Source organism: Apus apus, chromosome 1 (assembly GCF_020740795.1).
Source record: "Apus apus isolate bApuApu2 chromosome 1, bApuApu2.pri.cur, whole genome shotgun sequence".
NCBI lineage: Eukaryota > Metazoa > Chordata > Aves > Apodiformes > Apodidae > Apus > Apus apus.
In genome coordinates this window covers 171,909,393-171,935,518 of record NC_067282.1, presented here as the reverse complement: position 1 = coordinate 171,935,518, position 26,126 = coordinate 171,909,393, and the positions used below count along the sequence as shown (strand labels likewise).

General features: G+C 40.5%; 1 protein-coding gene across 5 annotated transcripts in view; it reads left to right on the top strand.

The window, feature by feature from the left end:
* Positions 1–26,126, top strand: part of MON2 (MON2 homolog, regulator of endosome-to-Golgi trafficking) — an 87,768-nt gene that overhangs the window by 9,892 nt on the left and 51,750 nt on the right. For 4 of the 5 annotated variants that reach the window (XM_051628302.1, XM_051628294.1, XM_051628311.1 and 1 more), the window contains exons 2-10: positions 4,164–4,227; positions 8,617–8,744; positions 9,594–9,725; positions 20,198–20,327; positions 20,875–20,972; positions 21,624–21,749; positions 22,455–22,649; positions 23,376–23,500; positions 23,884–24,023. In XM_051628302.1, the coding sequence (XP_051484262.1) occupies positions 4,164–4,227; positions 8,617–8,744; positions 9,594–9,725; positions 20,198–20,327; positions 20,875–20,972; positions 21,624–21,749; positions 22,455–22,649; positions 23,376–23,500; positions 23,884–24,023 (1,138 nt within the window). The remainder of the gene's footprint in view (positions 1–4,163; positions 4,228–8,616; positions 8,745–9,593; positions 9,726–20,197; positions 20,328–20,874; positions 20,973–21,623; positions 21,750–22,454; positions 22,650–23,375; positions 23,501–23,883; positions 24,024–26,126) is intronic. The other variant, XM_051628329.1, reaches the window with a different exon arrangement.

Below are 26,126 nucleotides of genomic sequence, written 5' to 3'. Positions count from 1 at the left end.
GAATGAGCATCTATAAAAGAGAAGGGTCTGTGTAGGGATTGTACACCCGAGGAGGAGGATAAAAATATCGAAGGCAAGTACAGTGCTCTTTTCCACAAATGCGAAACACTCGAGCACTTTCATGAGGTTGATTTAGTGTGGAGCTTTTTGTGAGTGTGTGCTGTTCCAAATAATAGTTTAACAGTACAGTAATGGTCCAGAATGTGCTTTTGCAAAGCAAGCCAGAATAGGAATGAAGTGAAACTGTACTTTACATAGAAGGGTCTCTTATAAAAACTATTGGTTATAGGGTTAGTGTTTCAGTTGAAAAGGCTGATAATGATGAACAGAAAAATAAATAATAAATTGCTCTTTTTATTTCATGTAACAGATGTGGAAGTGGCCGCGGATTATATGTATATATAACTTTCATCCAGTCTTAGTAAAAGGTTGGCAAACAATGTGTAAATACCACCACAGATCAACATTCCTGAAAGTGAAATTAAAAGTTTGTGTAGTAAGAGCTGCAAACCTTATGGCAGTTATGATATCTCTGGAGACAGCAGTTTGCTCTGAGCATACAACTGAAACACAAATGGTCTTGCAAATCATTAGTGTTGGAAATTCTTTATTATTTTTTGTAACTCTGTAAGAAGTGTTTAGAAGTTCATACAGAAACATATTTAAAGTTAGATCAAGCCTTAGTAGAAATTAGCACCTGCCTACTTGTTATGTTAAATATCTTTGTGTTTATATACTTTTTGTTTAAAAACAAAACAAAACAAACTTCTGGTCCTAATTGTGAGATAACAGATTTTTTAAGATCAGTAAGTTGATACTTTTTAGAACTAAAAAAAACCACAAAAAACCAACCCATTTTGAAACTTAAAAAATTGCTTATACGGTAGGTACAGTGGGTGTTTTTTTCACTTTCTGAAAAGGGTCACTTGTAAGATATTAGATGTTTGTTATCTTTTCTCTGATGAAAAATTAACTATCTTGTTAGTTTGCAATGAAAGAAAGGTAGTTCTTTCACATTTACACCAGAGCAAGGGCAAGTCCAGAGGCATTACTGTGGAGCAACTGATGTGCTGTCAGATCATATCGCAGCTGACGCTCTGGTACGTTACTTGCTCATCCACGTGCATTGCCACATTGCAGTAGGGCTTCCATGATGTCTTTGCCTGCGAGAAGTAAAACACTAAGTAATTATATATTTACATATTCAAGCACATGTCCTGCTATTACTTGATGTGACCATTCTTAGGGTGCCAGGTAACATCATCACCATGGAGTTAGCTACAGTGGTATCCTTCAGTAACATAGACTGATCCACTGCAGTTTGGTTTGAGAGCTTTCACAGTGTCTCTGAAAGACAGATTTGAGGAACAGTGCCTTTCAGATGCACTTACTGCTCTAATGCTGATGTGGGTGGCTTGCCTTTACATTGACCTGACCAGTTGCTAGTAGAAATGCATATCACAGTTATCCTCATGTTTCCATATGCAATATATGTTATAAATCTTTAAATCTCTGCATGTGGACTATAAGGTAGAGAAATTTAACTGTTGAATGTTACTTGGATGTTGGAAAACATTGAATCTGCTTGAGGATGGGTTAAGTCTTTGCTTGTCAAGCACTTGAGCAGAAGTTGCCTGCCTCTGTTACCTTGGTGCTTTTGGCCATATGCAAGAGTTAAAATTTCCAAAAATTTGGAAGATGCACACAGTTCATCTAGTGACAAGAAGGCTGAAATTTTTCTCCATTTGAACTGAGGACTGAGAAATCCATGAGCTGCAGAAGAGTTTTGTATCTGAGAAACTTAAAGCTAGTTTTGAAAGTCTCTGTGAATTTCCACATCCTCGTCTCTCTTGTGCAGAGAGCCTCTGTCTATAAGGTAGCTTTAGGGTGAGGTTCTTGGTGAGCTGTGAAAGTTATCAATCTGTACCCTGGGAAGGGAACTTTGAGGCCAGAAGGCAGGTTTTATACACAGTCTTCTCAGTCTGCTTGAAACTGCACCATGCGTGTCTGGATTTTTTTGTTTTCTTGATTTGTGTGGGTGATCCATGTCATCAGCAAATCCTTGGCAATTTCCAAGCAAGCAAAAGATAATGGAGCAAGTACTTGAGCTTGGAGGGTCCTGTTGAATTTTGCTGTAAGATTATTGACTAATGTCTAAAACCAAATCAAAGTAATGGAAGAGATTGACTTTAATATGTGCTATCACTGAGAGTCAATTCCTGTTCATCATCAAAATTTCCTCACCCCAGAGTGGGTGCTGTAGTTGCTTCAGCAGAAACATGAAGCAAAACTCAATAATGACAAGTGTGTGTTTGAGATATTTTATTTTAGTTAATTTCAGTTATTAAAGTAGCAGAACAAGAAGTTTAACTGACAGAAGGTTTCAGACTTGCTTGAGCTTTGTTATGTTACATGATATGCTTGTATTTGCTTCCTTCTGAAATTGAAGAGATAACTTACTTGCTCATTAGACTGCAATTAACTGTGGGGCTCAGAGAAACTGATAATATTACTTTTTAAAGTGGTGACTGCTTTGAAAACATGATGCCTTATATTTGTGGGAAAGTAAATTATGGTATTAATACCCATAAATAAAAAGTATGATGCTGGCCATCTCCTTGATTAGTGTTTTTATAAGATCCTTTCTAATGGGGCAGTGTCCTATAGGGTACTGTTTTAATTGATGTAAATTTGTAAAGTTAAAATCTATTAATATCTGTTGATTTGCCAAGGTAAGTTCATGCAATAAAAATGCAGTTTTATATTGATGTATACAGAATAGCCAGATAACTGTTTATAGTCTCATTTTATTTGCTGCTTATTTGTCATCAACTGAGGTAATTTCTTATAAGTGTTAGTATGTGATCTTTTTACATTTATACTGGAGTATTGGTTTTGTGTGTGTGCATAGGATGTGTGCAGTGACAGTTTTTAAGCATTTTGAATTGGAATTCTAAATAGAAACCAAGCATAATGCAGATAATTACAGAACTTCCTGTATCCCAGCTTATAAACAGAATTTAAAAATGGAAAGCCGCCATTTGCAAAGTATTTTGTGTTTTGTACACAAAACTTGTCAGGAATCATAGTTTTGAAATGCAAATCCTCAATCTTGTATTTTCAGCTTGGTTTGCTTTCATTAGAGAGCCTTACTTTAGTGATTTACGCTGGGAAGCCTTTATGGACCATTGAAGAGAGAATTGCTTGTCCCTCGCAGCAGTGTGTGATCTCCTTGGTGGACTGCTCAGTTGTGCAGCACCTGCCTGCAACCCAGCCAGTCTCTGCCCATGCATAATCTCCTCTGGATCCTACTGGAGGGATGAGGGAGAGGAGGCTGCTGTTGGTCTCTTGGGTCATACTTAAGGGGAAAGGGGAGGAAATGTTGATGTGGGTTGTATGGCGTGTTGGGAAGAATGGAGAGCATTGTGAGGAAGGCTTCTTGGTAGTAATGTCCAGGCATAATTTGTATGGGGCATTTGTACAGACAAACTCCATGGGAAAATGGGTTTCATTCTGATACTTCTTGTTAATGAAAGTGTTAGCTTTCAGATGGAAAATACTGCTGCCCAGCTGAAAGAGAAGTGATAATATTCAAGTGTCGTGTGCCACATTCAGTTTATTATCTTGATTTCATTGCTTAAGTGTTAATCATTGATATAGTTAATGATGTTCTCAGTTTCTTCAGCCTTCCAACCCAATGAATTTGTTTCAGAAGATGATTTAGTGGTTAGGGGTTGTAGAGTGGACAGTTGGACTTGATGATCATGAAGGTCTTTTCCAACCTTGATGATTCTATAATTCTAGGAATGACGGATTATATATAATGGTAATTGTTTCACAACTTGAAACTGTAATGCCACTATGTAACAGTTTTTTTGTTTACTCTTGATTTTTCTTTGCATTCATAGCACTGGAAGGTAGTACTTGAGAATACGATTTCTGAAGCTTTTGAACCACAGAATATACCCCTTCCTGTGGAATTCTGGAAAGGAATTCCAGAAGCTACAATTATTTCACTTCTGCATTAGGTCTGCTTACTGAAAACGCTACAAAAAACATCTTTGCGCTGAGGCTATACTTTTTTTTTTCTTCAGTATTCTTATTTCTTTCCAGATACTAATGTATGAAATAGCATCTGAACTACTTATTTTCTTCTTTTCCAGGCTGCTGAATCAGGAATAATAAAAGTGAAAACAATAGCTGCACGGAACACTGATATTTTGGCAGGTAATTATTTGGGATGCAGTGGGAAAAACAAACTTGGGTTACAGATCAAAATGTTAAAAAGATGTCTTGGGTATGTATAATAAGCTTACATGCTTTCTAGTGTGCACTGTATGAGTGATGGGCACCTGATACTTTTGGGCACCTAGCAAAAAATCCAGTACCATAAGGATTTTTTAATACTACTTCCATTTTATGTTAGTGCTGTACTGATGCTGAGGAAGGTCTCCATTTTCAGTTGTGGATCTACAAAAGTAACCATCCACTTAGAAGAATAGCATGAAATGCTTGGACTCCAAATTCTGAATTTTTTATTCACTGTCTACGTTCACCACAGCTGTTGTTGAGTGCTCTGTGTGGAGTTCTGCAGTATGATCCTCATCTGTGTGTTTAGTATGAGAGTCTTTGGAGACTTGTACCTGGCAGGCAAAAATCCATCTAAAGCTGAGACAAGGTCATTCAATTTGGGATGTAACATTGCCTTGAGGGACAGGAGGTATCTTTTGAGTTGCAGCTTTGTAAGTGCTTAAAACGGTATAACTGACTTTCTTCAGCTCTATTAAATATGATGGTTTCTTGCCAGTTGCTGGTAAAGCCTTTGGCCAGTTTGAATGTCCCTGTATTAATATTTAAGTGTCTACCCCAACTGTAGTCAGAATCCTTAAAATGCTAAATTATTTGAAAGGTCCAAATGAAACAGGGGTAAAACTATTTCTTGTTTTAAGATATGTAAATATATTGGTAAGGAGGCACTTTCTAGCATTATTTGAAGTAGCAGTCCCATCCCTCAGTATTTCACTTTAATGCCTCTTTTTTATTTGTTTATTTTCTTTGTTTTTACTGCTGTCATGAATGCTGACATAAGTGGGAAAACTATGCCAGGTAATGTCAGCTATATCAAAATACAAATGAACAAGAGAAATCTCTAGCTAGTAATTTGGGAAGCTGTCAACATTCTTTGGCATATCACTGTGTGAAGAACTTTCTATTTTAGAAAGCTCATTTTTAATCCTGCAAAATCCTTTGGTTTTTTGTCTTCATTTCAAAGTGAAGAGATGTGAAAGATTATTGATTTTGGCTTGGAGAGGCAGTCTTCCGTCTTTTTGAGGGAACACCTTTTGGTAGTTGGTTAAATTTTGTAAGTTCTTTTATTTTTTGGAAGGTTTAAACTTGAATGTAGTTAGTATTTATTTACTTCATTAAAAAACCTGCCCAGATTTGTTGTTACAAGGTTTGGAAAAACAGCAAGTTCTAAAAGTTCTTTTGATTAGTTAATTTTGCTAATAGAATGGTAACTTTTTTTCCCAGTAAGAAACTGCAGAACAGAGGGGATCGTGTACTTTGCTTGCACGTTATCATAACATTCCACAGTTTAAATGTAATGCCATTAAACAGTCCCAATTCTTTATGGACTCTTATTTTTTGAGGTAGCAATTGTAACCTAATAAATTAATGTCAAGTTCTCTGTTGTCTTCTATCTGCTATTTATATTTTTTGGGGGGAAAGATAGTATGGATACTTTAGTAATAATGCAGCTGCAGAAGGCTACTGTAAGTGTGAAATCTACAGAAGCAGATACTTTTTGACTGCTAGGTGATTTAGGAACATCTGCTAGACATTCTAGTAATCCAAATAAATGTTTTGATCAGCATATGATTTTTCTTCATATTTTGAGGTAAACTGTCATCTGACTAAGACAGGTGAGAACAGCTGTATCACAATGTTTTGAAAAAGCTGACCTGATACATTCTTGAAGCAGTACACTGTGTAGGATTATAATTATTAGGAACATATATGCAATTTTAAAATGCCAAATACACAGAGGTAATATTATGTCTAGTGAGATGTGTTTAAATTGCCAGAATGCTGAGGTCATTGATCTAACATCTTTCTCTTGGAAAAGTTAAGTTGAGCTGTGTCAGAGTACATTCATGTTAGACTGTACATGCTTTATAATTTATTTATGAGGATTTGAGTAATTCCAAAAGAGAAGTCGGCTTGTGCTTTATATCACAGGAGGTAGATTGTTTCCACGTGGCTCTGAGGTGTGCAATTCATACTTTTGTTTTAGAAGTTGTGGGGGTTTTTTAATTAGAATTAAAATCTTGCTGATGCAATGATGGATTAAGTTTTACTTTTCCAAAACTTCTTTTTTTATATGGTTCATTATGACAGATTTCTTTTTAAATATATTCTTACATAGTATTGGTACCAAAATAGAAGCAGAACTGGAAAAATTGTGTGCTTTTAAAGACTGAAGCTATTCTAGTGATTGGTACCGAACCAGGTCTACAAAACATTATTTTTTCTGCTTCATATAGTAAACTTCCTTGTATAGATTCTGTTCTGAGCTTATTCTTTTTAATGGATTATAGGAAAAATACTGTAAAAGGTTTAAATTAATTCTCATGCCATATTTGACATACAGAGCTTTCTTATGAGTCTTATGTTAAGGATAAAAAGTTTGTGGTATCTTTTTAAAAGTGTTGCTTTCTTTTTTCTGCATAATGGTTAGAATTTAGTGGTAATTAAGAAATTTATATGAATGAAGAAGCATTTGTGCCCATGTTGGAGTGAACTCTCTGGGATCTGTTGGCCATGTGTTGTAGGTGTTCATAGACTATAAAGGCAGCTTAGACATCTGGCTCGCATGTAGACATGGACAGTTAGATGCCCATGGCAGGAGGGTTCCAGGCTCATGGCAGGGGAGTTGGAACTAGATGATCCCTTCCAACCCAAGCCATTCTGTGATTCTGTGTCTAAAAGGCATGTCTTAATTGGGAGCAAATTCAGTTTTTCATGAAGTACCCAATGTTTTGTTTTAATTTGAAAATGACAGTGTTTTGTAAGAGAGTAGTATTGGTGTATAATGTTTATACATATATTTTAAAAGCACATTTATTTACTTCATAATTAAGTTTAAAAACCTGTGGAAATCAAAGCAGGTTGTTACACAGGCAGTGGAACTGTATTAATTCACATTTGATTTGACATTTTAATTGTTTTTCATGAGGCATTTAGTGAAAGGTCGGCCTCTGTCAGCTGGACATAGAGCCTGTACTGGCTCTGAAGAGACTCACTAAAGTATGGACTGTAAATGTGTTATTATTACCCTATAAGAGCTATTATTAGTTGGCGTCTATAATTTATACTAGCCTATTCTTTTCATAGAAGCTTGCTAGTTATGTTAGTCCTTCAGTTGAAAAAAATTACTAAAATATATTTTTATAGCTTTTACTTTTATGTTTTGTTGTTTTTTTTTTTCAAAACAGTTTTAGTGATACATAATAATCAACTTTCTGAGACCCAAACTCAAATTGCACAATAGAAGAAATAAAATAGATCATGTTGGCATTCTTATGAGAGACTGTATTTTTTGTTAGTTCATGGGAAGATCCATTGTGTGAAAATGTTTTTGAAATATTTCCATTAACACATTTCTCCTATTACATGTAGACACTGTGTCACACGGTGTATGACATTTAGTGTAAGAACACACATTGCACTTTCATCTCTGAGGAAGCTTTTAGTGTCTGAAATGGCGATGAGCAGCTAAAATCTTAAAACTTTGCATGGATGAATAACCACTCCTGCAAACAAAAAGGCTCTCGTCAGAGTCATGCTTTCCTTTCATCCTCCAGAAATATTTTCTTCCTTTTTAATTTTATGAAGTTTATCTCAGGCTTCTAGAATTATGTTTATGGAGGAGAACTTTGTAAATTGTCAGTGTGGAATCTTGTATTCGTTGTAAAGTGTTTTTTTCCTGAAAAAAAATCCCAAACCAAAAGGTTCATGAAGCTTGTGTTTTCTCCTGGCAATGCTTCGTTTTAAGAAACTGCCTTTTCTCACTAAAGCAGTGGCTGAAAAATTCGTGGCCAGGTCTATGTACCTAAGATATGAACAGTCCAGTGTCTTTCTCTTGTTTTGTCAGTGGCATTTTGCATTGTGCCACATGCTTTGATATGTGTCTGTGTGCCTCACTTTGTGTTGCTTTTGAATTTGGTACCAAGTGGAAGCAAAGCAGGAGGGGGAGGCTACCAGCCTGAGGCTGGTCACTGCTACAAGGCCACAAAGTTCTGGAGTGGGCAGATCCTTACAGATTCTTTTTAACCAAATGCACTCTAAATGGCTAATTTGTATTTGGAAAGAGAAAGTCACTTGAGACTGTAAAGGAGAAGGTGCTTGGGATTTGAGCCTCAACCAGGGTAATTGCAGAAGTGAGCTGTGGCAGCCCAGTGTCTGTCTTCACTGGGTTTTTCCCTGTGGTGCGAGAGTAAATCCCACATTTCCAAGACTGGAGGTTGCTTTTTGTTAATGTGTATGATTAATGTGTTTTGCATTGTATTCTTCAACGTACCAAACATTGACTTCTTCCGTATCTCTTTTTGAAAGCATTGAAAGAGAACAGCTCAGAGGTAGTTCAGCCTTTTCTAATGGGTTGTGGAACAAAGGAACCAAAGATCACTCAGCTGTGTCTAGCAGCCATACAGAGACTCATGTCCCATGAAGTTGTTTCAGAGGTAAGATCAATTTTTATATAAATACAAAAATATTTCAGTGTGAGAAATACAGGTGTCAAACTGCAGGTGAATGTTGTTGGGTTTTTTTGGGAGGCTGTTTATATTCTAATGAGCATAGTCTGCAAAATACTTATCTGGTATCTGTTTTTCAAAAATTGTAATTTAAAATAAAACCTTTTTGACTATGAAAGAAAAAAAGAAAGAGGTGAGGAAACATTAGTGAACTCCAGAAGGAAATTAATCAAAATTCAAACCATCTCATTTAGTTTGCAATCTTACAGTACAGGATCAGAACGTGTAATGGTCCTTGATAAATATAATTCCTAAGGTGGCATCCACAAAATTCTGTGTTATCATTATGTATTATGTTTTTCACACAAGTTACTTTTAAAATTAAGATAAAATTGATGTATGTTCTCTGCCACTGTAAATGTCATGTCATGTGATGGTACCGCATATATAGTGTGTTAAGAAGCTGATTAAAATAATACTGTTAAAATACGCTTTGAGTTGTGCTTGCATAATGTAAAATTACACCTATTTTGCTCTGATATGGATGAATTTTGAGGGTAAAACGTGTTTGTACTGTCTTTTCTATCTGGAAAATTAAGTACACACTTTGATTTGTACTACGCATTAAGAGGTTTCTGTCATCAGTTCTTTACAGATATTTTGGGAAGCTTGTGACAATGAATTTTGATGTATGTTCTCAATGTAGTCCTGTGGTAAAGACAAACAGGCATATTCAGTTATGATACACATTTATGAGAGTGCTGTTCTTCCATGTGTACACGTGATGTTACCAGTATGTAAGCATCGTAATTGTTTTAAAATACCATTTCTTTGTAGGCTGCAGCAGGAAACATTATTAATATGCTTTGGCAACTGATGGAAAATAGTCTTGAAGAACTTAAATTGCTTCAGACAGTTCTTGTACTTTTAACAACCAATACAGTTGTGCATGATGAAGCACTATCCAAGGTAAGAATTTGTTAGTGCCGACTGAAGTACTTACCAGATCCAAGAGGAAATACAGGGAGAAATTTTACAAATTAAGCATTTGGAAGTAGTGGCTTTTTTGATTGATATGTCTCTCATGTCTTGATATCTAGACTCTGAAAACAGGGTTTGTTTTAGCTTCCTTCTGTATTTTTTGTTTTAGCTTGCAATCTGTATTTTAATTCCTCTTCAATAATAGTTTTCTTAATCGCAACTTTAAATAACAATATTGGGCTAATGCCTGTCCTTCTTACCTGCTAATTTGATAATATGCATGTTTGATAGTGAAATCAGAGCACACAGCACATTGTAAGCTCTCCCTAATAAAGCAAATATTAGGAGAAGCTGCCTGCCACCCTGCCTTAAATCTCTTTTTTGGAAGCAGTCCAGCTACTGCTCTTTCAGTCAGAAGAGGGATAATTTTATTACATTATTTTAAATGTACCATTTTAAGGAAGGTAAAAAATAAGGATTCTGATCCATTTTAATCTTAAGTTATAAGATACTTGTCTTTGAAGTATCTTATATTAAACATTTTTACTGATCTGTGAAGTTCTGTCTAAAGTAAGTTGCTCTTCTACATTACATTTTATAATTTTTTTTCAACTTAAGAAGGATACTTTGATTTAAATTATTCTAAATTGCTGGGTTTTTATTTTGCTGTATTATCAGTATATTGGTTTAATAGCAGAGTTATTTGTTTGTTTGTTTATTTATTTATTGAGAGAGAGAATACAATGGAAAAATTTTGAAAACATACCCTCTGGTGGAAAGTTGTCAGTTTTTCTTTGCATCTGGTCTTAATGAAATAACTTCCTAGTTCTTTAAATGTGTGGGTATTAAAATCATTATTAATCTGTTGCCTTCGGAAAGGCAAGGCGACCTGGTTCAGGAACGGCACGGCGACCAACCCCTGGTCGCTCGGTCCATATGCACACAGACACCAATGTGGTGGATGGCAAAATGGCCTTTATTGCCATGCGGCACGGCATTATATAGCTTGAGTAACGTCACATCCGTTTTGCTTACATCACAGTCTATACACTATTGGCTGTCCTGAGGGGGGGGGGAGGGGCCCTGTCTTTCCGTACAGCACGAGATCTTCCGGCCGCCAGACCCTGGCTACATTTCCCCCCTCCCTATGCATAATTAAATTGGCTAAATATAACAGTTCTAAAAAACTACAGGTATAAAAATCCTAGATATAAAACATCCTATTCCTATCTTAAACTTTATAACAATCTTAAAAAATTTAAACGTATAACAATCTCAAAAATATATACTGTAAACTTGAATAGAAAAATACAAGGCATGTTGAACTTGAGGTAGTTTGGGGGTAACAGGGTATAAAAATATTCCTAGAGCAATTGTTGATGCTCTACCAACATGATGTTAACTGTCTCTAACCGGCTCCTGACAAATGACACGAGTCTGTTCAGTATGCAGGGTCCAAAGATTAATGCTATCATGATCATTGTGATCGGTCCCATCAAGGTAGATATCAAGGTGTTCAGCCATGGTGAATGGTTGAACCATGCTGCAAACCAATCTTGTTGTGCCTCTCTTTCTCTTTTCCGTTTTTCCAATCCCTCTCGCAATTTGGCCATAGTGTCCCTCACGATTCCAGTGTGGTCCGCGTATACGCAGCATTCTTCCACTAGTGCAGCACACACTCCCCCTTGTTGTAAAAACATAAGGTCTAACCCTCTCCGATTTTGCAACACAACTTCAGATAATGATCTAAGTGATTGTTCTAAGGCACTTATTGATTGTTCAATTCTTGCCAGGTCCTCATCTACTGCTGTTCTCAAGGCATTAAATTCTTTATTTTGTTGGACCAATGATGCCACTCCTGTACCTACTCCCGCACCTCCTAGGATCATTAGAGTAGCTATTGTTATTGCTGTAAAAGGCTCTCGTTTTAACAGATGGTGTTCAGGGGTAATTAGAGAGTCATAGACAACGTCTTCGGGATGGTAAAAGACTTTGGGGACTATAGCTACCTGGACACAGTATTCTGAGGATTCGTCAAATTTGTCCAACAACAAGCAAGGTGTAACTCCCATAATAGAACAAACCCACTTGGAATTGGTGGCTGGTACTAACCACTTTGCAGGGATTTTACCTTGTATCATATTAATACACAGTTGTTTTTTGTGTATTGGGACTTTACCTATACATATGCCACTTCCCACCACCTGTGCTAGTGTAATCCCTTGCTTTTCTATGTTCCAGTTACATTGAGCCGGATTTGTACTATTTACCCATATGGGTGTGTTGCTGACTCCTATGGCCTCATAAAAGGGTGGTTTTACTCCATAACACAGCCAGCAGTGCTCCGTGAGATTCGGGTTGGTTTTGTTCAGCACTTGGTAGCTAGCTTCTATCATTTTCCAAAGAGGGTTCCTATCGATGATATTGGTGGTGTGTGTCGTTAAGGGTGTGATGGCTTCGGTTGTGGGTATTCGTGGGTTAAGAACCGGGTTAGGCCCGACTGCTTGGGGTGCTTGTGGTATAAGCCTGATAATTTTTATCACCCTTCCTGGATCTGTGCCACCGTAGTGAAGAAATACTGACCACTTTTTCCCTATAGCCCATCCCGCATCATTTGGATGTAAGATTTCCAACTTCAAATGGGTGCAAGTATATTTGCCTCTACGATATATCACTCCATCCACCGCAAAAGTTGGATGTTTACACCCATGTGGTCCCCAGGTTACCCGCAAAAATTCGTCATCTGTCTCCGGTTTCCATCTATCACTTGTTACAATTGTCTCACATCCCCAATACCCACAAAAATAATAACCTGGATAGTTGCAATAGCTCTTTCCTGGGTTTGAGCTGGGGCACCAATATGTTCCCCATATTGGTTTGCATGATGGTTCGCATCCGGGTTTATTGACCAGCGCTGACCCGGGGAATAAGTCACCAACTGTTACCATAAAAGTCGGGGTACCTGCTGTTAAGTTTTCCTTTATCAATTTGTCAGGGTCTTGTAGGACCCACCTGAATGGACGATGGGGGTGGTACTCTGGTTCTGCCTGTCCTTTAGTGACTAGCGCTAGAATCAAGATTACACAAATACATTGTAGCCTCCTCCCACGGGGGCTATATCGTTGTTGTTTGGAGTCCGCCAGCGTGAGACTCTCGGATGCAGACAGCATGCTTGTTGACTTGCCGTCCTCTCTCGTTGCCGGGGCGTGCAGGTTACGAGGACGTCTGGTGATCCGGTTCTGTGGATAAAAACTTACAGTTTTCATTAGTTTCATTCTGGAGGTCAGGCTTAATAGACTTAAGCGGACACCACTTGACTTTCCCATCTTTTTTGACTGCAGCATACCCTCGCCCTGTAAGGACTAGCCTCCACCCTTGTTCCCATTCCCCTAGCTCATTTCTAATTATAACCAACGGGCCTTCTTCTAGCGCTTGAGTGGCCCAATGTTTTTGTGTAGGGCTATTCATCTCTTCCCCTCTAGGAAATTGATTCAGTGCTAAAAGAGCAGTCGCTAGCAGGCGTGCTTGGTCTCCTGAGGGGATGACATTGACAAAACCCTCTGTCTTTGCCAGCACCTCTAACTTAGTTTTCAGGGTTTGATTTGCTCTTTCGACTATGGCTTGTCCTGTGCTATTGTATGGAATGCCATGTATTAGGGTGATACCCCATTTCAGAGCAAATGTCTGGACTGATTTGGAAACAAAATTTGGGCCATTGTCTGTTTTGATCTGACTAGGGATACCAAGCCATGCCATGACCGTTATCCAATGCTGGATGGTCGCTTTGGAGTCGGTTTTGGGGTGTTGTGTGGCTACGCTCATTCCGCTATAGGTGTCCATAGTTACTGCTAGCCACGCTCGAGGTTTCAGCAACTGACAGAGTGTAAAGTCTGTCTGCCACACTTCAGAGGCCTTGAGACCTCTGGGGTTGACTCCACTGGACCACAGTGGTGCTTTCTGACAGTGAGGACATGTAGCAACTACGTGTTTCGCATCAGTGACAGAAATCCCGCATTTCTTCGCTAGCGCTTTGGCCCCGATGTGAAGAGACTCATGTAACTGCCGGGCATCCCTTAGCGCCCACACTCCTTTTGCAGCGGCGTCTGCTTTGTCATTGCCAGTTTGGAAAAACCCTTTGACCGGGTTATGGCTGTTGATGTGGATGACCGATATGGTGCCCTCTCGAGAAGAGAGTGCTTCTTCCAGCATTAGGGCTACTGCTGATGTTGACACGCTGGGTCCTGACATGGCTAAGCAAAGCTTGGCCACGAACATCGAATCGGTCACTATGTTAAGGTGTTCCGTTGGAAACAGTCCACATGCCAGCACTATGGCCATCGCTTCTAGCTGCTGAACTGAAAGCGCACAATCGGTCATTTTGATGCTGTGCCATTCTTCTCCTGATTGCCACACTGCCGCCGCGGTTGAGGTTGTTGAGGATGCATCTGTGAAGACTGTTGGTCCCTGTTGGGGCCGGTCCATGATCTTCTGTGGGATGTCAATGTTGACGATTTCCAGCATTTGAGTCCAGGGGGGCTTTGCAGCGTACCGAACTTCTCCACCAAATCCGACAAGGGCTGTAGCTAAATACTCTGACATGGTCACTGATTGTATTGGGAGCTGTTTGCGGAAGGGTAGGAATATCCTGGCAGGTTCGATGCCTAGGTGTCTTAGGGCGAGCTTTCTACCTTTCATGATGAGATTGCCAAGGCACTCGACTCCTGGAGAGAATGCATGTGATGGCTTTCCTAGGACTATCCATTGTATTGGCTGGGCTTTTTCAGGTGGCCCCTGGGCCAGTGTCCCTACTCCCCCTCCCTTTGTGAAATGTACGTACAGGTCGAGTGGAACACCTGGGTTCCACCTGGCAAGCGTGCTTGATGATACCTGTTGCTCGATGAAATCGAGGGAGTTCATTGCTTCTGTTGTCAGAGTTTTTTGTTCCCATGGGTTCTTTCCTTTTAGAAGATCATGCAGGGGGGCCATGATTTCGGGGGGTATCAGGACAATATTGCGGAGCCATTGCAAGGACCCCACTAATTGTTGCATGTCGTGGAGTGTTCTGATGTCCCGACGGATTTTAATTTGGGGGGGTGTTATATAAGAACTGGTGATCCCCACTCCCAGAAAGGTTACACATGGTCCTCTTTTGACTTTTGCGCTCGCAATTTCGAACCCGTTTGTTTTTAAAGTTTCCGAAACTGCTGATACCAGGTGGTCCACCTGACTTCCTGACGGCGCGGCAATCAAGATATCGTCCATGTACTGAATGATAGTCGCTGTCGGGTCACTGTGCCGAACCGGTGCCAGCGCCCGATCCACTGCAATCTGGCAGATGGTAGGTGAGTTGATCATTCCCTGAGGCAGCACTTTCCACTGGAAGCGCAGGTTAGGGCGTTGGCTGTTTGGGAACACGACAGAAAAAGCAAACCGCTCCTTGTCCTCTTCATGCAGGGGTATTGAAAAGAAACAGTCCTTAATATCAAGGACGGCACAAGGTTGTCCTTCTGGTATCATGGAGTTCATAGGTAATAACGTTTGGACAGGACCCATTGGTTGTATCCTCTTATTTACTTCTCGCAGGTCATGAAGGAGACGAAACCCTTCACCAGACCGTTTGGGGATTACGAAAACTGGGGTGTTCCATGGGCTGGTGGAAGGCTCTATGTGACCTCGTTGTAGTTCTCGGTCAACTAGTTCAAGAAGAGCGTCCATTCGAGGCTTTGGCAGGGGCCACTGCTCGACCCACACTGGGTCAGACGATTTCCACATCTGTCTGATCGGTGGAAGTGGGTGTGCGGCAGTGGCCCTCACGGTAAATTTGTCACCCTGGCTTTCAAAAGGGCTAGAGCGTCCCTTCCCAACAGGGGTGGGACTCCAGGCATGACATATGGGAAGAGGGTGATGGTTTTCTCTGGTCCTTTTTCCGTGTGAAGCGTGATCGCTACTAATTGAGCACTCTTTCGAGCCTGGGTTAGTCCTCCGACTCCGCCCACCATGGGGGCATTCTCCAATTTCCAGTGCTGGGGCCAGTTTGTTTCGGGAATGACTGTAACATCTGCTCCAGTGTCAATCAAAAAGGGAACACTAATGGTGATATCATTTAAGGTATTGCAGAGGGAACAGATCCCCCAAACCACTGGCGGGCTATCACATTTCACTGCCAGGGCCACCCTGGGGTCTCGCCCCCAAAAGGTGGTCCTTGCTGTTCCTGAGGTAGGGGCAGGTTTGGCTGGATTGTTGGTTGAGCCATAAAGTTGGTTGCTTCTCGAGGGTGCTGCGGGTTCGGATGCATTCCACCCCATCCGCGGTTGGTATGGTTGGGCCGCCTCATGTCCCACGTGGGAGAGGGCTGTGCACGGCCCTGGTGCCCTCTCCCCCTCCCGTTTCCCTGGTTTCTAGATCTGCATTCCCTGGCGAAATGTCCCTTCTTTCCACAAACCCAACAGAGTCCTCTGGGTCGATTCTGGTGCGGGGGGAGCGCTGTTGGTGGGTCCCCCAACCGAGGGCAGTTTGCTACCATATGCCCCGCCTGACCGCATTTAAAACATGCCATCACATTAGCCATCATGGTATTAACAGCAGTCTGAATTGGGGTTAGATGCTCTTCCCTTGCGACGTGCCTAATCATGTCCGCGATACTCGACCTCACTGGCAGTGAACGTATGATTTCTTTGGTTACTGAGTTACACTGCTGACGTAAACAGTCTGCGACAACTGGGCCTTTTGCTTCCGCGGGCAGGGTTGAGGAGTCAACTGCTGCCTGGAGGCGATCCACAAATTGTGCAAAACTCTCACTTTCCTTTTGCTTAATCGAGGACCACGGCGATGGCTTGACAACAGTTCTGGAAGTTGCGTGAATGGCTTCTCTGGCTGCGCGAGTGGTTGCCATAATTTCATGGACCCGCAGGCCCTGGGCCTGCGCCTGGGGGGTGATCATTGTTGGGTCTTTACCCATCAGCCGCTGCAGTGTGGAGCCGTAGAGTGGGTGGTCTGCCCCGGTCACCTGGGCTAGTTGCCTTGTACAGTGGTCCTCCCATTCTTGTTTAAACACAAACATCCCTGCTCCGTCAAAGATCATTCTACAGGCTTGATTTATATCAAATGGGAGCAGATCATCTCCCCCAAAAAGGCCATCTATGAGGCTGGTGACCATAGCAGAATTGAGTCCTTTGTCCGCAATTGCCTTAATAATTGTATGTATGTCCTTAAGGTTTATTGGTGAAAAGACCCTTTGTCCCCCCTCTGTTAGCCGGACCGGGAATGCTAGTGTGGTTGGTGGGACCAAATCAGCACATGCAATTTTTATTCCTTTCCAATCAGTGAAAGGGAATTCTTCCCTTTGCAGTCCTTTTTTATTTCGGATTTTATTTTTATTTTGGATTGGGATATATTTGCTTTTGACTGTATTTATTCCCATTTCCTCTTCCTCTGAAGTTGAATCCGTTGCGAACTCCTCACTCCAGTCCGTGTCTGACCCGAAGTCAGAGCTCGACTGACCGGCCGCTTCCGGTTGCCAGTGCCCTTTTGTCGGGCTCCGGCCCCGCCCCCTTCCGTCATGGGCGGGCGGACTCCGGCCCCGCCCCCCTCCTCTGCGAGTGGCCGGTTCCCTCCCTCCTGGCTCACCCCGCCCCCTGCGGGGCGGGCTGTTTGCCCTATAAGGCGGGTGGCTCTGATTGGCTCCGCCCTTTGCTCACGCCCCCCTCCCCCTGCCGCTCGTGCACGCCCAGCGATGCCGGCGCCTCCTCCCCGCCCCCGCCACGTGCGCCTTCGCCCCGCTCCCTCCTCTTGCGCTCGGCGCCATCTTGGGGCGCACATGGCGGCGGTTCCGCCCAGAGCTCCTCAGACCCCGGTATCTCCGTGGCGCCCCTGGCCTCTTCAGCCAGCCCGCGCCAAAAGGATACGGCTCGTCTAAGCCTCTCCGTGAGCGGGTCGGGCTCCGGGGACCGTGGGGGGTCCGGAGACCGTGGTGGCTCCGGGGACCGTGGGGCCGCGCCGCCCCCCCGCCGATCGGGGCTGGGGCTGCGCGGGGGGGTCAAAGCGGGCGGAGATTCCAATGTTTTTGTCTCGCCTCCCCCCGGATCCCCGGGCTCGGCGGAATCGTCACCGCCCGGGGGGTGCAAGGTCTGTGTGGCCGCCCCGACTCCCAGTTTCGGGATGACCTTTAAACAATTCTTTGCCTCCCTCCAGGTCTCCTGTTCTCGTAGGGCTTTCTCCAGAGCCTGCACGACCCTCCCCCACGATTTCAGGTTTTTTCCACTACCCGAAGACATTGTCTCCTTGGCTAAAGCCTTAGTACATTTGTCCCACACCTCAGGGTGGAGAATATCCACCGGCTGTTCAATGACCCCGGTTTGCAAAAGTCTCGCAACAGCAAGAGTAAAATCTTTGGGCTTACAATCAATCCCCCACTGCTTATGTATTTGTAATACGACCTTCACAAGGGTTTCCATTTCGACCTTCACGAGTGCCTCAATCCTCGTTGGTCCCGGAGCGTCCTCCTCCTTGTTGGTCCGGGGCGTCCGCCGGGCTGGTTTTACCGCTCCGGCCGCCGTTCACCAGATTCCAGGCGATTTCCCGATTCGGGGCGAGATCCCTCGACTCCCGGGTTTCGGCACCACTTGTTGCCTTCGGAAAGGCAAGGCGACCTGGTTCAGGAACGGCACGGCGACCAACCCCTGGTCGCTCGGTCCATATGCACACAGACACCAATGTGGTGGATGGCAAAATGGCCTTTATTGCCATGCGGCACGGCATTATATAGCTTGAGTAACGTCACATCCGTTTTGCTTACATCACAGTCTATACACTATTGGCTGTCCTGAGGGGGGGGGGAGGGGCCCTGTCTTTCCGTACAGCACGAGATCTTCCGGCCGCCAGACCCTGGCTACATTAATCTGCTTAACCAAGGGAAGGAAAAACATGAAAGGAAAATGAAGCTAAAGATCTGCATAAGGCAGGAGGATAAGAGAAAATTTATAAAACATATAAATGGCAGAATAGAAGCTACTTCTCATCACTGCCTTCATTTATTCTTCTTCCCCTGCCTCCATATATCCTCTCCGTCCCTCCCTGCCTCTCTCCCCTCTCTCCCTGCCTCTCTCTCATGTTTAGAAACTTCCTCCTTTTGGACACCAATCACAAGAGCATGTGGGTACAGCAGTGTCAAATAACTCAGGAAAGTCTTTCCCAGCATGTCTTTTTCGTTTCTTGTGTCCTGATCCAGAAGCAGGGCCACATAATACAAATACTGGAGAATCTAATTGTTGTACTTCTAACGATTTCCTTAGTGCAAGTTAAAATTTAGTACATTGAGACATCTAGTAAAATCTGGGTAGGCTCTGACAGGGGTAAGAAAAAAACCTGTCCTGTGACATTTCTTGATACTATCCAAGCCTTAAATTACTAGAGTTTCTCACTTAACCAAATATAAACAATAATTGACATGGCTAAAATTTAGCATTTGTTGGTTTGTTTCCCTTAAGATTCTTTCGAGGAATGTCTGAAAGTTGGTTTATTTAAAGTTGAAAAGTTCTTAGAGAATATCAGAATATGTTTCAGCTTGAAGAAAATTACTGGCAAACCATCTTGAAAAGCCCCTTAATACAGGCAAATACTGTTAGATTAACCTAGAGAATAATGCAGTATCTTCTGAAAGTCCAGAGGTGTATGATTGTGTTGTAAAAATTCAGAATCCATGGAGATACCATCTGGGCAAAGCCCACAAATCATTTACACGAAAAAGAAGCAAAAAAAATTCTGAATCTTGTATGTCTCAGAGCATGCAGCACTATGGCTGGGTGTGATTGAGATTCATGCAAGTGCAAGAAACCCAAACAAGGACAAAAGAACAAGAAATACAGGTTTCACTGCACATACAGATGTTCATTTTCAAAATTAAGTATGAATTAAGTATTAAACTGTGTGTTAGAGGTAACATGAAATCCAATGGGAAACAGTATTCAGATCACTGCCAGCACAGTGACACATTAAAACATGCGCCTTAGAGAGGAATAATTGCAGTCTAGGCAATGTGGCTGTAAAAGTATTGGGATTTAATGTAGGTGAGGAATGGCATTTTAGCTTTGGAGTTGGCTGACCTTTCTGTGATTAACTGTGTAATCCTAATACCCTTTTGACATTAGTATTCATGAAAGTTGTTTTATGTGGTTGATTACTGTGTATTCTCTGTATGACAATTGTAGTTTTATTGACACATCATAATGTCTTCAGTTAATACCACTTCTAGATTGCCTTTGGGGAGGATTAGTAAAGAGGTATTTGGCTACAGTAAGCCATAAAACTCATTTTATATTTGAAAAACCAGAATGATAAAAACAATTTTTTTTCAGGCAACCTTTTGACAAACTGTAGTGGAGAACGTTCCTCAATCAGGTGTCTTAGCTAAAAGGTGAAAATATACTGTTGTAAGGGGATTATTTTTTTCTCCCCCCTTCCAGGCCATTGTACTTTGTTTTCGACTGCACTTCACTAAAGATAATATCACAAACAACACTGCGGCAGCCACGGTGCGGCAGGTCGTTACGGTGGTATTTGAGAGGGTGGTCGCTGAAGATGAACGATACAAAGGTGGGTGTGCTTCTTGCTCTCCTTGCTGGTATTAACCTGTTTTCTGCACCCACATCAAAATGTGTGTTGATTTTTCAGATAAAAAAGTAGTAGAAAGTCTATAAATAGTACTTAAAAAGTCATAGGCTTTATTCTTTTTTGCTTTCTTTATACATTTACTTGCATTCAAAGGAGATGAAATCCTTAGCCATTGTGTCAAGTCCATGTCACTACAGCAATATGTAAAACCTAGGTTTTTTTCAAGCAGTGAGAACTGGTCTTCAGGTTAGTATTGTGAAGGAATTTGAGGTGAAAGTGTCATTTAAGGTGAAGGTAACTGAGGTTACTGTGAAATACATGGCAGTAATAGTTTTGAAGAGAACTTCTATTGGAAAGATATGCTTGGTATTCCTGATCTTTGTTATTCAATCTAATGTTTATTTTCGTAGACATGATAAGTTGCAGAAGAACCACCTGGTCATCCTCCTAGAATCTTTTTAAGAACACTTAAAAGGTACTTGATTTTCAACAGTTCCTTTGTTCACAAAACTGTTTTTCTGTTACACAGATACTGTTGACCAGCCAGTTGCAGTTCAAGGAAACAGTAACAGAAGATCTGTCAGTACACTCAAGCCATGTGCTAAAGATGCATATATGCTTTTTCAGGTAGTTGGGAGCTTATATTTATACATTTGCATTGGGTGCATACATTATGATTGGGTGCTTGTTCATCTCTGTAAGAAATCTCAAAACTTTCCTGTTGACATACTGACAAGGTCCTTGGCCAGAGTCTCAGTCTTTCTTATGTGCATTTATTGTAATTGGCAATGTATGTTGTATCCCAGGGTTATGACTGGAAAATGAAGACAAAGTGGCCTAGGAAAATCTTTTACTATGTATCTTAAATAATAGCTAAGCATTCATGTCTGCATTAAAATCAATATTATTTTTTCCATGAGCCAAATACTGCTACTGTAGTTCAGTCGTGCTTCGTGGGCTTGGTATTGTGTATTAAAGTGGAATAAAATAGTAGTTGTATTCATCTCACCAATAAAAATCTTCTTGCCTTCGCAAATTGGATATTTTTGAGGGCAGAATTAACACAATTGCTACAAGGATAACAGCAAAGTTTAATAATTCTTTTAGAAACTTTTTTTGCTTAATAATTTATGTGAAAGAAGTATCTCAGGAAAAGTTATGTTGAAATTTGAAAATTCTTCAGGGAGAGGGAGAAAGTGTAAATTTTGTTGTAGACTTAGAAAACGTATGCCAGTACAGGAATGTGCACAGAATGTAAATGTTGTATTTCTTTTTAAGGATCTTTGTCAGTTAGTTAATGCTGATGCTCCCTATTGGCTCGTGGGTATGACAGAAATGACCCGAACATTTGGCCTTGAACTTCTTGAGTCAGTCCTCAATGACTTTCCTCAAGTCTTTCTACAAGTGAGTAGTTCTTGGAGAGAAAATTGGAACACTTTTGTTCACAGGACTAGTAAAATTTATGCTTCATTAACTCCTATTTAATTTAGCATGAGTACTGCTTACCAAAAGGATTTGCAGCTTGTACCTGTTGGGTTTTTGTGATAGAAAAGTACTGTGTTCTTTTTGCCCACTTTTTTCTGTTCTCATACACTTGGTTTGTGTTGTGTATTTTGTAAAGCATATTGTATTCTGTTTCACTCTTTCCCATTTATATATCCTCCAAAGATGCATTTTTTTTATCCTGCATGATATATGACACCTTTGTGGCATTGTTATTTCTATGAAAAGTGTAACCTCATCCCACTTGCAAAGCAGGAGGAGTCATAACTAGGACTTGTGTGGATCTACTGCATATAAATAACACATTTTTGCTAAGAGTATCTAGACTAAAAATTAAATATCTAATAAATTATGTATTAGCAGCCTATTTTAATTTGCAAAATACAAGAAGAGGGGTGCATGGTATGAACCTGACCATGTCATTTCATCATAGCTTGTTAATGGTGTCTGCCATTCTTCCGTTTCATTTCCTGATTGTGTAATTTACACCAAGATTTACATGACTTCAGAGGGCTTTATCATAACAGTAAACGTAAATAAGATGCATCATCAGAGCTACTGGTACCAATTAAATTTGCTTATAATTTGTGCTGTTTTCTCTTTCAGCATCAGGAATTCAGTTTTCTTCTTAAAGAAAGGGTGTGCCCTCTTGTTATAAAGCTCTTCTCCCCAAATATCAAATTCAGGCAAGGTTCCAGCATGTCATCTTCCCCAGCACCAGTGGAAAAACCATACTTTCCCATCTGTATGCGTTTGCTGAGAGTAGTTTCGGTTTTGATTAAGCAGTTTTACAGTTTGCTGGTAAGAATATGGTCAGATTTTCTTTATGCAATTGTTTTTCTATGTGTATGCCAGTACTGTGATCAGTAATAGTATTAATTAGTTCTTGGGAACTGTTGACATACACTGAGAGAAGAAAGAACTAGTACTCCTTTCTTCTTATGTTGTGTTTACATGTATTCTACATGTATGATTTTATTAAACAAGGGCTTCTATAAATTCTCAGAGTAGATCAGCTGTTGTCCTTTCTTACTTGACTACCTTTCAGTTAAGGTTTTGGGAACCTTTTGATCTTAAGTTGTTAGCCTGGGATTAGGTAATGTTGATTGCTGTGCCATGTTAATAATTGGTAATAGGCAATTATTATAGGCAATAGACTTGTGTTGCTAAAGCTGTTGACAGCATTTGCATAAAAAACACATGTTCATCTGTTCTTACCTCCTAAATTTTGCATACGTGCTAAAAAAATATATTTTCCATATCATTTGTTTACTGTAGCACATGTAAGAACTGAAATGTCTGTGAGGAATTAAACTCCTTGAATACAATTGCATATGTGGTGTTAGCTTGGCAAAAATGTGATTTTTAGTTGTGTTTCTGTATAATTTTGAACAAATGCTTGTTGGAGTTTTTTAGATCCTGCGCAAAACTTAGGTAGTACTCCTAAGATGAAACAAGTTTTTTTGAGAAAATATTTTGCAGGAGGCTTTTTCTTTTAATTTAACAGCCATAAACTGTATCTTTTAGGTAACAGAATGTGAAATCTTCCTCTCACTGCTGGTTAAGTTTCTGGATGCAGACAAACCACAGTGGCTAAGAGCTGTTGCAGTAGAATCCATTCACAGGCTTTGTGTGCAACCTCAGCTGCTACGGTATTAAATATATTGAGTTTCACCTTTACTTAAAATTTAAGAAATCTGTTAAGTTTTATTTAATGGAAAATGCTTCCTAAAACATTATAAATATATCAGAACTTAAATGCGATAAACTCTTCATGATAACTTTAAATAAAGCATTAGGCAATGCTCATTATTCAGAAGGGCTGAATTATAGTTATTTCAGTGTTCCAAAACCTCTCTGTCTTACCGGTGTCAAAGGAGCATTTACCAAAGTTGACATTTTATCATTCACCTAAATATTTGCAGTTAAAATGTGCTTTAGTCTACAGTGTGAAGAGGGAGGGAAGTTGGTGTTAAAATATGCTTTAGGTCCTAATTTTTCAAATACTTATTATATCTTATAAAATATTTTCCAGGTCCTTTTGTCAGTCATATGATATGAAACAACATTCCACTAAAGTTTTCCGTGATATTGTGAATGCACTGGGGTCCTTCATCCAGTCACTATTTCTTGTACCAAACACAGGGAACACATCGGTGACGCCAAGCCAAACTGGTAAAGCCTTGTCCTTACTATATGTTTAATTTCCCAGCATGTTTTGGTAATAATAAGTTCTGGTTTGATTCAGTATATACATTTGGCTTGGTACAGTTCTGTACTTCCATGTTCATTACTGTGAAAAGCTAGCTTAAGGCAAACTGGTGTTTTCGGGTCTGATACCATAGGCAATTTTATCTACCTGTATTAGGGGGAAGACTATGTCTGAGTTAAGGCTCTCCTTCTTGTTGTTCTGGAAGCAGAGGCCTCAGCAACAAACAACACAAATAATTTCTAAGGGTATCTTTTGTCATGCCTTCTTAAAGAACAAGCAGACAATCAAAGTGTAATTATTATCTATCGTGTCTATTATTAAACATGGAAAAGTCTAGTGTTAGACTCGCACCCTACAAGGTTCACTCATCAAGTCTGAATTCCAGGTTGGTGTTAGTGTTGATAACTTGGAAGAACTTTGAGTCAGTAGCTGTTGTTCCATAACTGTCTATGGAAGCTGATTGAGCACTTCTATTACTATTATTTGTCAGTTAGTTTAATCCACTTAACGTAAATTAGACAAGCACTTTTCATTGTGTAATATGCACATATGAGAAGCCATTCTGAAATACTCGTTCTCCTGCAAACTTAATTTTGCCTTCATGTGAAGTAGCGCTGCAGTAAGGTCACACCCTTAGTGTTGTTGCTGTTTCTCTGGCTTATTGTTCCAGTTTGCTTTCTCCTTTACCTTTTCACTTCTCCTTTCTGCCTCAGTGTTTCTCATGTTTCTTTCTCATGCATTTCTCTGCCTCTTTTCCTCCCATGGCCATGTCTAACGTGCAAAGAGTGGATTAATGCAACCTGATTTTTGAATATGGTCTTCTAGTTACAACAGTAGTCCTGTTGTAGCAGGCTGCCTGATACACCTGTAGTTGGCTTTTGAGCCTCAGTTTTGGAACAAGGTACCTGTTTTATAGGAGAGGTTGAAAGCTGCATCTACCTAAGTTTCATGGTGTAATTACGGGTGTAATATACACCTTTTTACCACTTTCAAGAGTTATGTTGATATAAAAATAGTTGTATGTGTCTGACTGCTCAGTGGGATTATAGAAAATGACACCAGTTGAACTGTGTTTGTTTTGGTGACAGCCAAACCATTTCTGTTTAGCAGTATGATTTTGTTGTTTCAGCCTAAGTTTGACTGTGTTAAAGTGTAGACATAGCTTTCTGTGTGTATTCATCCTGCCTAAAATAGTAATTTAGTCTCTCTACATGTTAAAAGCAAGCACACCAAAATCGCAGTTGTTATACTGAATGTATTAGGTGCTGTGAGTCACCTTCTTGGGGACTCTGCCCTTCTCTACCCATTGTACAGAGAGAGTCTGAACTGGTGATACCTAGTGCTGGTAAGTGCAGACCTCCTCTGTATTTAGCAAGTGTGTATATACAGAATTCCTTGTCCTTGTTTTCTTCCCCCTTTGGCTTCTTAAATTGGAACCAAAGTTTGTTCCCTCCTAGCTGTTGGTTGGTGTGTTGTCAGCTCGTCTCTGATGTGTTTTTTCTTCTTCTACCTTGGCATGGAACAAGCTCAAACGTTGGCAGTTGTCTGAGTTTCTCCTTGTGGTATTTGCAATTCTGAAATCTTTAAGTTTGTGAGGATCTTCGTTCTTGAAATTATGTTGATGCAGTTACAGAGGCTACCAGCAGTCAGGATGCTTCCGCAACTTCCCCCCCATGCATTTTGGAGGGGTTTTATTAACCTCTCTTTCTTACCACTGAGTTCTAGATGAAACTATTCAAATAATCCTTAATTTGTAAATATCTGACTCTTCATTAAAATAAAGATTATTTTATCAAGATGATGTAAGTTGAGTGGGTTCACAATGTTATGAATGCCACTATACCTTTCACAGGAACATTTTAATCTGACTGAAAATAAAGCAGTTGGCATCAATCAACTCTTGTCTTTTAAGCTTACTACTTTGCACATAAGATCATGTTTTAGACAGTAGAGGGAGCTCAAAAATAATTTTTTGTGTTGTTGATTTTTATTATCAAGCATGGTGTCTCAGATTAACCCATGTATCTCAACTTAAAAATCCAAAAAGAAAAAAGGTGTTTGCTGAT